Here is a 13,994-nt window from a genome sequence, read left to right on the forward strand (position 1 = left end):
CTGTTTATTGATGAATTCAGTGTCTGCTTTGTGCCAGGTTCTATGCTAGGTATCATTTCTTCTTCCTTTGAACTGTTGTTTTTTTTTTTTTTTTAAATCAATCTCATCACCACAACAGTAACCCTTGTTTAGATAATTTTGACTTATGGTTTCAGCTAAGACCCTGATTGCAAGAAAGCCTTGCTTGGGGGAATGCAGCCTGGCCCTGGGAAGGCTGCAAAGTCCAGGCAGCTCCAAGTCTCATACCTCTGGCTCTCTCTCTCTACATCTGCTTTCTTTTTCTTTTTAAATATTGACTTTCCTTTCTTTTCTTTTCCATCTCGGGAGGGAAAATAGCAGCCCCTGAACTTTTTTGTGTATTCCTCAGTTTCAGTCATATACAGGGACCGACCGGCTAGCTGTGTTCTAATCTTGATTCCAAACTCCTGAAAAAGAGACTCTGATTGGCTCACCCAATGTAAGAAAGAGTCTGAACTCATTTTTAATGTTTGGCTGTTGACTTGTTTTTAAACCTCAGCCTTCTTTTTTCCCGTAGCCCCACATCTGAGCAGGCTGATAGGGAGGTCTATGAGTTCACCTTCTCCTTTGGTGCCTGCAGGAAATTTAAACGTCCCAACTGGCAGGAACTTTCACCCAGTCCTATCCTCCAGCCACTAATCAAAGCCCAACCCATTCCTTCTGCTCTGCCCAAAGCCATCCCAGACCTGCCTCTGCCTGCCCAAGGGACTCTCCCTGGGAGGCCCTTGTGTGAATAATAAACTTTCTCTCAAATTCTCCTGGTGCATGTAGTGTCATCAGCCTTAACATCAGAACCAAACTTTGGGTGTGTGTAGGGGGTCCATCCTGCTTTGCAGGGGGGGCTATAAAACACCCAGCTTGGGTCAGGCCCTCAGCCTGGGCCAGTCAATCATGCTATTGTATAGTACCGTTGCTGGCTGTCCTCTTCTGTAGGTAGGGGGAAATTATGAGGAAAAGAGGATTTTTAAGTTCATTTAACACCTTATTATTGAGTGCTTACTCTGTGCTAGGCATTGCTCTAGGCTAGTGATTCTAAAACTTGTATCAGAATGATCTGCAGTGCTGGTTAAACAGATTACTGGTCCCACCACCAGAGTTTATGATTCACTAGGTTTGGGGTAGGGCCTGAGAATTTTGCATTTATAACAAGTTCCTAGGTGATGCAGATGCTGATGGTCCAGGGACCATACTTTGAGAACCACTGTTCTAAGCGAAGTGAGCAAAATGCCATGGTGAGAGGTAAGTAATAAACGATGAACACAGTAAAGGAATAAACTATCTAGTATATTAGAAGGTAAGTTCTGTGGAAGGAAAATGTAGAGTATGGTCAGAGGAACTGGAAATGTGAACTGGGGGAAAGGAAGGTAGAGTATAGTATTAAGTAGGGTGGTCAGAGAAGGCATCATCTGGAAGATGAGATTTGAGCAGAGACTTGAAGGAGGTGAGGGAGTGGCTCTCTGGAGGAAGAGCATTCCACAGAAGGAGCTAGAACAAAAGCCTGAAGGATTCCAGATTTCCAGAAGTGCACCTGGTATAATATAAACAGCAAGGAGACCAGAATGACTGAGCAGAGGGGCCAAAAGGATTGTTTAGGGAGGTAAAAGGTGAGTGGGTGGGTGGACAGACTTGACCTCAGATGAGTTGGGGAAGGGTGTGAGTGGTACAGATTTGGGGCGGAGGGAGATCAGAAACGCAGTTTGGGACATGTTAAGGTCAGATGTTTGTTAGATATTCGGAGAGAATTTTTGAGTAGTCGGTTAGATGTATGAATCTGGAGTTTGGGAGAGAGGGCTGGGCAGCAGAGGGGTTTGAGAGTAGTCATGTGACAACTAAAGCCATGGGGCTGGATGACAGCACCAAGGAAAGGAGTGCAGACAGGAGAGAGAAGAGATCCAAAGACTGAGCCCTGGGGCATGCTAACATAATGAGAGAGGGGAAAAGAGGAGGAGCCTGCCAAGGCAGCTGAAAAGGAATGTGTTGTAGAAGCCAAGTGTGAAGGTCATGTATCAAGGAGGAGGTCTCTCCTGTGCTTAATTGTCTCATTAGTCGTTTAGTGCTTCTTTCTCATTTTAACCTCACTCCTTCTAACGTCGGTCCTACGGGTGACTACTAGTCAACCATCTTTGAACTGGCTGGTTATCACAGCACTTCTCTGTTAGCCCACACAGACTCATGAATTTATAGACCTTAGTTTTATCATGGCATCTTTTCTTGTTTTGCAATGTCCACTGACTGAATAACATTTTTACATTTTCCCTCTTTTTTTTTAATTGAAGTGTAGTTGATTTACAGTGTTGCACTAATTTCTACTGTACAGCAAAGTGACCCAGAAATAACACTGTTTTTAAAAGGCTATATTTTAAAAGGAAAGAGCATTCAGTTATAGTTTCACCAACTCCCTTACACATCACCTGTTACCATTTTCCACGGTAAATCTTAGAATTATAATGGTGTTTTAGTGACCACTTAGCCCAACTTTTTCATTTTACCACTGTGGCCCAGAGAAGGGACCTCATCTGTCACACTAAGTCTTGGCTCTACTATTGTTTTTACTGATTATCAGGCTCTGTACAAATTATTCAACTTGTCAACGCCCCAGTCTCTTCATCTGAAAAACAGGGATGGTCATAGAGGTCAATGAGGAGTCAACACAGCATTGCTGGTAAAGTGCTTGGTCTAGTACTTGACATCTTTAAATACTTCCACCTGATTTTCAAGGCTTTCTGAAATCATGTCCCACTTTACCTAACCAATCATACTGCCTAGTTTTCTTGAAATTCTGACCTGTCTTTCCAGTCTCAAAGGCACTGTGGCAATTTCCATTATGGGACCTTTTTGAGTTTCTGTCTAAACTGTGCCCATCAGAACTTTATCCCTGCCTTGGGGTTCACCTCAAGCCCTGATTCCTCCTTAGAGCCTTCATTTCTCCTTTTCTAAGTTTCCACAATTATGATGTTGTTATTTGCAATTTTTCTGTGATTTCATGTGTTTTACGTCTGTAACTTGATTACAGTTTCATGGCGTATGAGATCGTTTTAAGCTTTGAAGAATCTATCTTTACAGTGCTTAGCACAGAGTAGAAACTTCATAAAAGTTTACTGGTTGGTTGATTATGAGTACTGACTTGGCAGATTTTAAAAGTTCTGGCCCTGTAAGTTATTCCCTTGTGTGGAATACAGTCTAGCAACATGTCATCTGCATACTTAATTTAATGTATTTATTAATACTTTACATCCTACCTGCTTCCACTAAGGATTTGAAGCAGCACATAACTCATGTGGTATGATTTTATATTGTTATACATATTTGTATAGAGTGATCTTTAGAGATGTATTTAAAGAACTATGTTCTACTCAAAGAGATAGGTAAGGTGATGACTTTATTTTTCTCCTGAGCTTCTAGGTTTTACCAGTGAAATCAGTTATTTTGCTGAATGTTGAACGTGTTAAAACACAGGATGGCTTCTTGGAAGCGTCTTTCTTTTACTCCTCACTCTTTTCAGCTGTGAACCCTTTGTTGCACAATAGCTCGGAAAGCATCAGAACCAGAGGAGAATGAAGTATATTTCATTATTTTGGGTTTGAGAAATCTGATTGTTTCTTTTGGAACAGATTGTTCATTAGAACAGTGTCTGTAGTAAATGGAGTGCACTGCCGAGATAGATGGGAATGAAATTAATTTGGCTCAGATGTGATCTTTGTTTTGCTTATGAGCATTCGAAACATCCTTACAGAGTTTCACATTTCCACGCAATTTAGAAATAAAAGAGATTTCAAAATGTGTCTGTCTCCCTTGCCAGTGGCTGTCGTTACCTTGCTGTGGCCCCGTAGAGCGGAACAGCAAATGTGAATAACTTTGTATGAAATTAGTGTGCGATAGGACCTTCTCAGAATTCTTGTTTAAAACACACATTTCACAAATTCAGGTAATGCTTAAGGTAATGTGCTTTCTGCTGCAGGTCGCCTATCAGATTGGTAACTATGAATTGTCTAAGAAAGTTTTCTCCCCAGTTTGGGATTATTTTGTTGCTTCACCACTTCAGGATGACCAATCCATTATTAGTTTAAGCAATATAATGACTGTTACACACAGAAGGTAATTCAAAATATTCTTTTAAAAATATTAATTTGCTTATTGAAAATATAGATGTTGGCTGTGAAGCCTAGAATTAATTTATTTTCAATTTCATGTTAAGATGGTCCATGTAAAACTATTTCCAATAAGTATTTTAGTAAGTGTGTATATTCCAAAGGCTTGAGTCCTTGTTAGAAACTTCTGTGTTAGAATCAGAAAAAACACTGGAAGCATATGGATACATTCTGAATATAAGGTAATGAGGTTATGGAAAAAAGTGCCAAATACTAACCAAAGTAATGTCAGTTATATACTAGAAAACACGAATATGCATTGGGGACCTTTGTAACAGAGCAAGGTCAGGTTGAGGTTAAGGTTAGGGTCTGATGGATGGACTCTTGGGGTAAGAAGGCTTTTCCTTTGCTTGAGGAGGCTCCCAGGATTAGACCATCAACTGAAAATAGGCCTGTAGAAGCCATATAAAGCCACAGGCCATCCTTTGCCATTTTTCCTTAAGAAACCAGAGTCTAAAAGCAGCATCAGAAATGAGCATTGGTGTAATTTCAGCCTGTCTCAACATGTTCAACAACAGTCTCCTTTACCTGCTTGTTAATGCCTGAAATTAATAAGACAAATCCTTCACCCCTCAGTCAAAGACAATAAGCTTAAAAATGCAAATGCTGGATGAGGCAAGGCATTGGTAACGCTTATTCACATAAATGTATAATTCCATTCAATTAAACAAACGTAGACTTGGTGTTTACTATGTACAAGAATGCTCAGTGCTATGGGGGATGGATTTGAGAGGGATTTCAGAGGAAGAGACAGGTCTGGAAGATTTTATGTGATTCATGGGGATAAGAGGAAGGAGTGAAAGTTGGCTGGGATTTCCAGTGATGGGAAGCCTCTGAGGTTTACTAAGGGAACCTGAGATGTGGAATAAGTTTTTGGAGGAAGAGAATGAATTTGGGGATATTTGGAGTTTAGTTTTTCCAGCAGGACGTCTTTGTAGATATATGTCCAGTAGGTAGTTGGATATTTAGTGCTCACACTCAGGAGAGAGGTCAAGGCCAGAGACATGGAAATATAAACTGTCCATTGAGGTCATCATTGAAATTTTGACAATGAGTGATATCACCCGGGGAATGACTGTTTAGCAGAAAAGGTGGAAGGCTGGACTTGAACCCTGGGCATTGCTTACATTTAAGAGGCAGAAGCAGGAGTTGGAACCAAGGAAGGAAATTGAAAAGGATCAGTTCTGGAAGTGAAAGTCCAGGAAAGTGCATTGCCAAGGGAAGTGAGAACGTCACCACGGAGGGACTGGCCAGCAGTATTATATCCTAGTGCAAGGTCAGGCAGGGCAGTTGCTCAAGAAAATGCTGCAGAGATGTTGGGTAGGATGAAAACTGAGAAGAGGCTTTTAGAGTTGGCAATTAGGAAGACATTGGTAAGTTGAAGAGAGCCATTTTTGTGCCGTGATGGGCCAGAAGCGTTTTGCAATTGGCTAAGGAATAAATGAAAATGGAGAATAGTAACAAGAAAAGACTACTCCTGTGAAGTTTGGTGGTAAACATAAGAGGAAAGTGGGCAGAGGCTTGAGGGGGAAGGCGGGCTTAAGGAAAGAATTTTGGAGGATGGAGAGAAGGGAGCCAGCGGAGAGGGAGAGCCTGAGGATATATGGTGATAGAGCTAGGAGGATATCAGAGCACATGGGATGGGGAACAGGGGGTTCAGATCATTTCCTGTGGGGAATATGAACAAGGAGACATCAGGGATAAACGAAGTATTGCTGAGAATCACTAATGACTCAGTTGATGTTATGTAACATGCATTGTAGTAGAGTCCCATTCCTTATGGCTGAGGGCTACATTTGATTCATCTTTATATCCCAGGGCCTAGAATAGTGTCATGGTAGGTGTTGAGCAAATGCCAGTTTGAGTGGGGAAAAAAAAAGGAATAAGGAGAATGAATAAGTGAATGATTGACCATTGTGGCAGGGATAGAAAAGTCGAACGGTGACATCTATGCAAGGTCAGGCAAGTTGATTATTGCATAAAATAAGGGGTGCAGAATCTGAAGTGCTAGAGAGTCACTATGGAAATGACTGACCAGAGCCCGAGCTGGGTAGGGGAGGAAATAGAGCCAGGGGGAGGCGATAGTCTGGACTCATTGTGTATGTCTAGGTACTCATGGTCGTGGCGAGGACAAAGAAAGTTTAGTATATGAGTTGCAGAAGCGGGAGAACTAAAAGTCTCCGGGCAAAGACAATTTCGGAGTTTAACATGGTGGTGAAACAGATCGTCTTCACGTGTGAATTACTGATGTCAGATCCTTTCCCGTTTTATAGGGGTAGAGGGTATGGAGAGTGGAGGGACTTGAAGCTTAGGAGAGAGGGTTTGTCACCAAGTAAGGCTTAAGGGCAAGGAAGGGACTATGGAAACAAAGAAGGAAGACTACAGATTTCACGGTTTTGCCAGTGGTTGGCACTGTTGACTGTGATTTAGAAAAGATAATTAGAAGTAACTCTGCCCCTCCACCGCCCCACCCCAAATCTCTCTGTCTCTACCTCTCTTTAACCGTGGCTGATTTTGCTATAAATAACCCTCACTTTCAGAAAGTTTATTGATTGAAATATTGGACCTATTTCCCAAACTTCTGAATATCTATAGCGATTTCATTATATTGATAGAATAGAACTTTATATATCAGAACCAGAAAACTTTGCCAGTAGTTATTTTTATGTATCCATGACATAATATGTCAACAGCTTAATTTTCTTAGTTGTGAGCTTGTTAAGAATAGTCTTTAATTTCAGTTTAAACAGCTGTGCAAGAGCAACTGTTCCACAGACTTTTGTTCCATAAACTTGTGCTGCTGTCTTGGGATCATTATGTCGGTATTAAGAACAAATCAATCTAAAAAGTCGAGTTCACATGCTAAATCAATTTATACCTGTAACATCATTTACTTCTTTTTGCAGATTACATTCAGATGTTTTGGCAGAGAGTTCTTCAATTCTCTTATATCTTTTTCTTAGAAATATTTTTGTAACAAGTGACATTAAAATTAAAGAAGAAAATCTTTTCTGTGATAATATTAAAGGCAATGAGATTTTCGCCTCTCAACAAGTAAGTGAATTAAAGTGATTGCACGTGTGCTGATTTCCCTGTGTTTGTTGATGTTTCAAGTTTATGTTCTTTGGGGATTGCATATCCTGGCTTGTGAATGGACTGAGAGGCCTTTGCATGATTGTGCTGGTTTATTTGATATTGTATGTAGGTTTCACAGGCTGGAGTTCATGGTGTTTTTCCCTTCTTTTCAATTTATATATATTTTTCCTGAATAAAAGTAGTATCAATTCAGATATCCAAAAATGTATAAAGTATAAAGTGAAACCCATTGTAATCCTATTGCCCCTAAGAATACTACATTATTGTTTTCATGTGATTTCTCCAATTTTTAAAAGTATGCATAGACAAATATGTTATTATTTACAAAAATGGAATCATGATCTACTTGCTGTTCTGAAATTTGCCTTTTAAACACTTTTCATAATATATCTTGGACATATTTTCATGTTGGTACATATCCGTCTGCCACATTCTTTAAAATTATAATATTGCATTCCTGTGCAGAGGCAGAATTTAACTTACCTCTTATTGATAGGTCCTCAGGGTGCTTATAAACATTGCTCTTCATACATCAGCAAGCTTACAATGCTCTTGCTTTTAGTAACAATCCTACATTGTTTTTTTCAATCTAGATTGAGGTTCACTCTTCTTTTTCTCTCTTTCCTTCTTTACTCACCTTAGGTTTGTGGAGACTTTTGCCTTATTTTTTTTTTCTTTTACAGTTGCTTTTTCCTATCATCCACTTATTCATTAATTAATTAACCAGTAACTTGTTACATGAGACTGTGCCAGTTTCTGTGGATATGAAAGTGAAAAAAACATGATTCTTTGCCTAAGACAAGTTCACAGTCTTGTAGAGCCCAAGCGTTCACAGCCGTCTACCTGTTCCTAACACATTGCATTTAGTTTCTTTTTTTCATAATCTAGTCTCAAAATAAGGACAATGTTTAAGTACTTAAGTGAATTCCAGAATGCTAGACTACCATTCTAATAATAATTTGCTGTGTGGAAATTTCTGGTTGCCACTCATACTGTTTTCTGTGTTCATAATCTTGTGTGTGTATACAGACAAATAATGAAATCTTTCTCCAAGAAAGAGAAATAAGGAATAAGATAGCATTCTTACTCTTTTTAAGTGGCGTTTAATCACACAAAGCCTAACTTTACATTTTACTTTAAGTAGCAGAAGTATAACAGAAGATTAGTTTGGTCTATGGAAAATTTACCTTTTTTTTTTTTTTTAAAGTAGCAGAAGTATAATAGAAGATTTAGTTTTGTCTAGAGTAAATTTACCATTTTCCCACAAATCCAGGAGGGAAATAAGACACTGTTAATCATGTAGGACCAATATTACAGCAATATTATATTTTAATTATTATTTGTTATAGTTTATGTTTTTGAAAAAGCTAGATTTTTATCCCTAAACTATAGCCAAGATTTTATCTTACCAATTAAAAAAGATTGGTTCCTTTTCTGTCACTAGTGGTATTTGTATTGTAATTTATAAAAAATTCTAAAGTTTAATTCTAAGATCGTGTCATCCATATGTAGCATTATTGGGGAGTTAGAGTTGTTCCTGAATTTAGGTTTTTCTTTATATCAACCTTCCTGTTATTGTTAAGCCACAAGGATCACATTTCCTATCCTTTCTTCTCATTAGAGACACATGAGTTAAGTACCTGATGTTCAACTTGAGTAACAATACCTGTTCCTTTACAGATTGCTAGACTAACTGAATGTGAGAGAGTATTAGTGGCATTGGAACTGAGCAACTACCTAAATGATTCCAGTTATGCCCTTCAAGCTGTTACTCAATGTTATGGCCTCCTTGCTCCTATCATCTATCACAGTATTGTTTTGGTACCTGTTGTACGGGTAAGGGTATTTTTTTCCGCCCAGATAAGGGTATTTTACAAAGGAAACTCAATAATGCATTTTGGAAAAGAAAAAGCAATGTGTCCTTAGAAAGTACAAATAGGTCAAGAGCAAGTATTATGAAATTTCATGAGTTAACTGAAAAACGTCTTAATAATTTAAATTGTATATCTGGGCGAATAGAAATAAGGACTTAAAATGTGTTTCCCTGAAAAGTCAGCCCCATTGCTGTCCATATTTAAATATTGGCAATATACTTTTCTAGGTTTTTTAAGTTATTTCAATTTTTATGTTCTTGTAATGTTAGAAACAACAATATTTATTCAAAGCATATTGTTAAAGCCATCATCTAGGGGGAAAAACTGATGGATGACCCAGGAGAAAAAAGACTTGATGTCTCTGTGATGGAGTTGGAATTTTTGGAAAAAGGGTAGGTGGGACCTGGCTGAAGGGATTATATTAGTTGTCTATGCTTCCTAACAAATCACTATAAACTCAGTGGCTCAAAACAACACCCATTTACTATCTCATAGTCTCTGTAGGTCAGGAGGCTGGATACAGGTTGTCTGGATCTTCTGATCAGGGTTTCGTCAGGCTAAAATCAAGGCGTTGGTCAGAGCTGTGATCTCACCTGAGCCTCTGGGTTCTCTTCCAGACTCATTGGTTGTTGAGAGAATTCATTTCCTTGTGGCTGTGTGATGAGGTCCTTAGTTCTGAAGGGCTGGCTACCAGTGCCCTGCCACATGGCCTTCTCCACCGCATGGCAGTTTGCTTCTTTCAGGCCAGCAGGGGAGTATCCTCTAAGATGCACGAGGAGTCTTATATAATGTAATGTAGTGATGAGAGCGAGCATCCCATCACAGGTCCTACTCGCCCTCAAGGAGAAGGGATTATACAGGGCTTGTACACCAGGGGCAGAATCTTGAGGACTGTCTTAGAATTCTGCCTACCACAGGAAGCAATGAGAGAAGTAAGATTTGACTGCTGATGCTTACACAAAGTCATCATTATCACCATCGTTGGCTGTCACCATCATCATTGACTCAGATTTTGAGAATCAAGAAGATATGAGTGAACTCATGCAAAGTATAAAGTGTTTAATTCACCACTGAGGAAACTAACCCGAGAGCTCCAGTAACTTAACAAATATTCCCCTTGGAGGGGCTAAACTGGAGCATAGACATTCCTGCTTCTCTCACATGCCCCCCACCTAGTAAGTATTGGGTTGGCCAAAAAGTTCATTTGGTTAATAAATTCGTTGTTCAATAAAGTTCTTGGTGAAAATGAAAAATGTGTCTTATTTTTATTTAAAACCAAACAGACTTTTTGGCCAACTCAATAGTTCAGCTATTGAAGAGATCTGCCTCCAAAATCCAAAATCTAGACTCATAGCTGGCAGTTCCATGTCACTTGTGAGTGGATCAGAGCAGTGTTCCAGAATGTGGAATATGCTTCCTCCGGACCCCCAAAGCATTTCCCTGGCATTGTTCTGTCTTCTTAGAGGTGAGAGATTCCAGATGTCAGACCTACTTTGGAGGGAGTGTCTCAGCATGGCCCAGACATTTCCTTAATGTGTCAGGCCCCTGACTCTTCTTAGGGTTTATTTCTACCCTCTGGAGGACATGCATCTCACATCTGCAATGTATTTACCATTTCTTGTTTATTAGGTTCAATTAACATGGTTTTTTGATGGTGGTCCAATGTTTTGTTTTGAGACGTGTCCAGAAAGTTCAGGTTCTTTCATAAAATATTAGGTCAGAGGGTGGGAGAGTTATCATTGCCCTGTGGCAAGACTCTAAATGTATGTTCTGTCTGCCCAGTGTGACTGGGAACTCCTTCTGATACTTCTTCCCCATAGGAGATTACTTCTGTCCAATAGGATAGAAAAGACAACATCAGCCACATCGAGGCACCCCTTTTAGTGTGCTCCAGCAAAGACACCACCCTGGGGACAGCACCTGCAATTGATGCTTAGTTGGTTGAGTTCAGGGTAGTCCCCTGTCATTCTCCAGGATCCCACTGCTTCAGGATGCCTTTAACTCAGAAAGTGGGTTGTAGCTATGAGGAAGACCTTAGGAAAGGAGTTTCAAAATAAATTGTATTACTCAGAGCAGGAAAAGATGAGTGGAACAAAGGAGAGAGTCCAGAAATAGGCCTCACTTTGGATGAGAATGTAATATATGATGGAATTGGCACTCCACTTCACCAAAACTTTTAGGAAAAAAAAAAAAAAACCCGAGAGATTACATATGCAACCCAGGGTTGGAAAACACTTTCTAACCAAGATAGAACTCTTGGAAATAACAAGAAAAATAAGACACATTTGACTATATTTATGGCAACCCATATGTGACGAAAGGGACCATAACAAAGATAGTAGATAATTTAGGGATCTGGGAAAAGTAGCACTGATGAGGGTAAATATATATAACAAAAAGTCTTACAAATTGACAGTAACTAATAAAAAATGGGCACAGGATAATAATAGGCAGTTTACAGGAGAGCAAATTCAAGTAGCCAAAAAACATATGAAAAGATACTCAAGTTCTGAATATCCATAGAAATGCACATTAAATCAGTAATATGATATCACTAGCAGAGTTGAAAAGATCTGTAACTCCTATTGCTGGTGAGGATGTGGGGCAAAGACATTCCCTTTCATTGGTGGGAGAAATGTGAATTTTATTGGCTTTGAAATTTGGTAAAGCAATCTTAATTTTAATTAAACTGAATATAATTGAAGTAAAATTAAAAGCAAATATACTTAACATACAAATTCCTCTGCTAGTAATTTTTACCATAGAGTAAGATTTTAGTAAATTAAAAAGTACATTTACCCAACACAGCTGTCCCTTTATTAGCAATTTATCCCATAGATTAAAATCACCCCTAGTTCCACCCGTTGGTTCCATGTGTTCTACCTGCTGGGAACACAGTACCACATAAGGGTCACTGATTTAGAGTGTATACTGGGCCCTGGAGGATGGTGCCTCACCCTCGCTGGGTGTCGTCTCAAAGCTGGCACCTCACTTGCCACTCATTTTGGCAACTGAGCTTGTATAAGAGTGTTTTTTCTGTTGTTTTTGTGTGTCCGCGCCACACTGCTTGTGGGATATTAGTTCCCCAACTGGGGGATTGAACCCAGGCCATGGCAGTGAAAGCGCTAAGTCCTAACCACTGGACCACCAGGGAATTCCCTGTATAAGCATGTTTATTGTGGCATTCTTTTTTTTTTTTCGGTTCACGGGCCTCACTGTTGTGGCCTCTCCCGTTGTGGAGCACAGGCTCTGGGTGCGCAGGCTCAGCGGCCATGGCTCACAGGCCTAGCCGCCCCGTGGCACGCGGGATCCTCCCGGACCGGGGCACGAACCCGCGCCCCCTGCATTGGCAGGCGGACTCCCAACCACTGCGCCACCAGGGAAGCCCATGTGGCATTCTTGATGGTGGCAAAAAAGCTGGAGACAAAGAGGACATGCAGTAACAGGAGGATGGCCAGTACTGCCAGATTGTAAAACATCAACCTTAAAACTGTGCAACAGGAAGAATCTGGAAATGGCTGAATAAATTATGATTGGTTCACACCAAATAATGTTATGTAACCATTAGAAATGATGAATTAGAGGTATACCTGTAGACTTGGAGGGATTTTTCACAAGACATGCTTGAAGGGGAGATGCATAGTTCAGAAAGGTGTGTATAAATATCATTTTGTAAAATAACATTAACCCTCCATATATATATATATACACACACATTTATACACACACACACACACACACACACACATGCATAATTACATGAGCCTAGAGAAGACTACAGAGCTGCTAGGTTGTTAACACGATTTGGGGATATGGTACGGTAGGGTGGGAGAGGGTGATGGTGGAGGGGAGGAATTAAAGCAGCATTAAAAAAAATTCATAAGTGTTCTGTAACAACAGTAATAATATTGTTAGAATGGTGGCTTGAAGCAATTAATATGCCCACAAAGGACCAACCTCCATATATTAATTTGTCTTTTGGGATAATCTGAATGATGAATAGATTGATGCAGTCTCAGCTCTGCTTTTCTGATAGTAACATTGCTCAGAACTGTGAGGCAGGATTGAAAGCTCAACTTAATTGTCTAGCTCTGGATCAAATTCGGGATCACATAATATGAGGAGTAGTTAAGGAAGTAAGTGCCAATATTAATTGATTTCCTGGGATATGAGTGCTTGGTTTTAATTTTAAAGGAAACTATTATTTCAAGTACCCGTATCACTGTATATTTAATATGGTACATCTTTCTCCATGTGGTTTTTCGAAGTCCTCCTAAGCCTGAATGTGATCTTTAGTTTCTTGTATGCATGTAACATTCTGCCTATGTCTTCTATGGCACTTGTCAAAATGAGCTTTGTTTTATTTATTTGTATATTTATTTTATCCTCTCCACTAGTTTTCAAGTTACTTTAGATGAAGGACTCATCTGAAAATTGAATTTATCAGTTTTATCTCCGGGTACACTTCTTTATGCATAATAAGCAATTTAACCATAATTATTAAAAACAATAAAATTTGATGGCTTAAAACCTTCATGATTTGAATAGAGCATTTTTTAATGAGTAAGGATGATAGTTTTCAACAAAAACCATTGTGCTTCTATATTTCAGATCTTGATAAAGTGTGTTGTGGTTTTGCAAGGCCTACCAAATATTCACTCAAAGAAACATATTGCGAGCTTTGAAAGTGTACAGCACATGATAGCTTGTTGTATCTTCTACATAACAAAGGTATTTATCTCATTCTTTGTCTAGTGTCATGAAACTTAGGAGCCCTAATGGTTTAGCAAGTTAAGCTACTTGTAATCACAGTAATTAGAATACTTTGAAAAATAATACCCCCAAAGCATTTTAGATC

At 39.4% G+C, this 13,994-nt stretch overlaps 1 protein-coding gene across 1 annotated transcript in view; it reads left to right on the top strand.

The window, feature by feature from the left end:
- Positions 1–13,994, top strand: part of CFAP54 (cilia and flagella associated protein 54) — a 306,933-nt gene that overhangs the window by 91,544 nt on the left and 201,395 nt on the right. Inside the window, exons 23-26 of the mRNA XM_033427688.2 lie at positions 3,977–4,113; positions 7,073–7,220; positions 8,943–9,098; positions 13,748–13,867. Coding sequence (XP_033283579.2) covers positions 3,977–4,113; positions 7,073–7,220; positions 8,943–9,098; positions 13,748–13,867 — 561 coding nt within the window. The remainder of the gene's footprint in view (positions 1–3,976; positions 4,114–7,072; positions 7,221–8,942; positions 9,099–13,747; positions 13,868–13,994) is intronic.

Source organism: Orcinus orca, chromosome 11 (assembly GCF_937001465.1).
Source record: "Orcinus orca chromosome 11, mOrcOrc1.1, whole genome shotgun sequence".
In the NCBI taxonomy this organism is placed as follows: Eukaryota; Metazoa; Chordata; class Mammalia; order Artiodactyla; family Delphinidae; genus Orcinus; species Orcinus orca.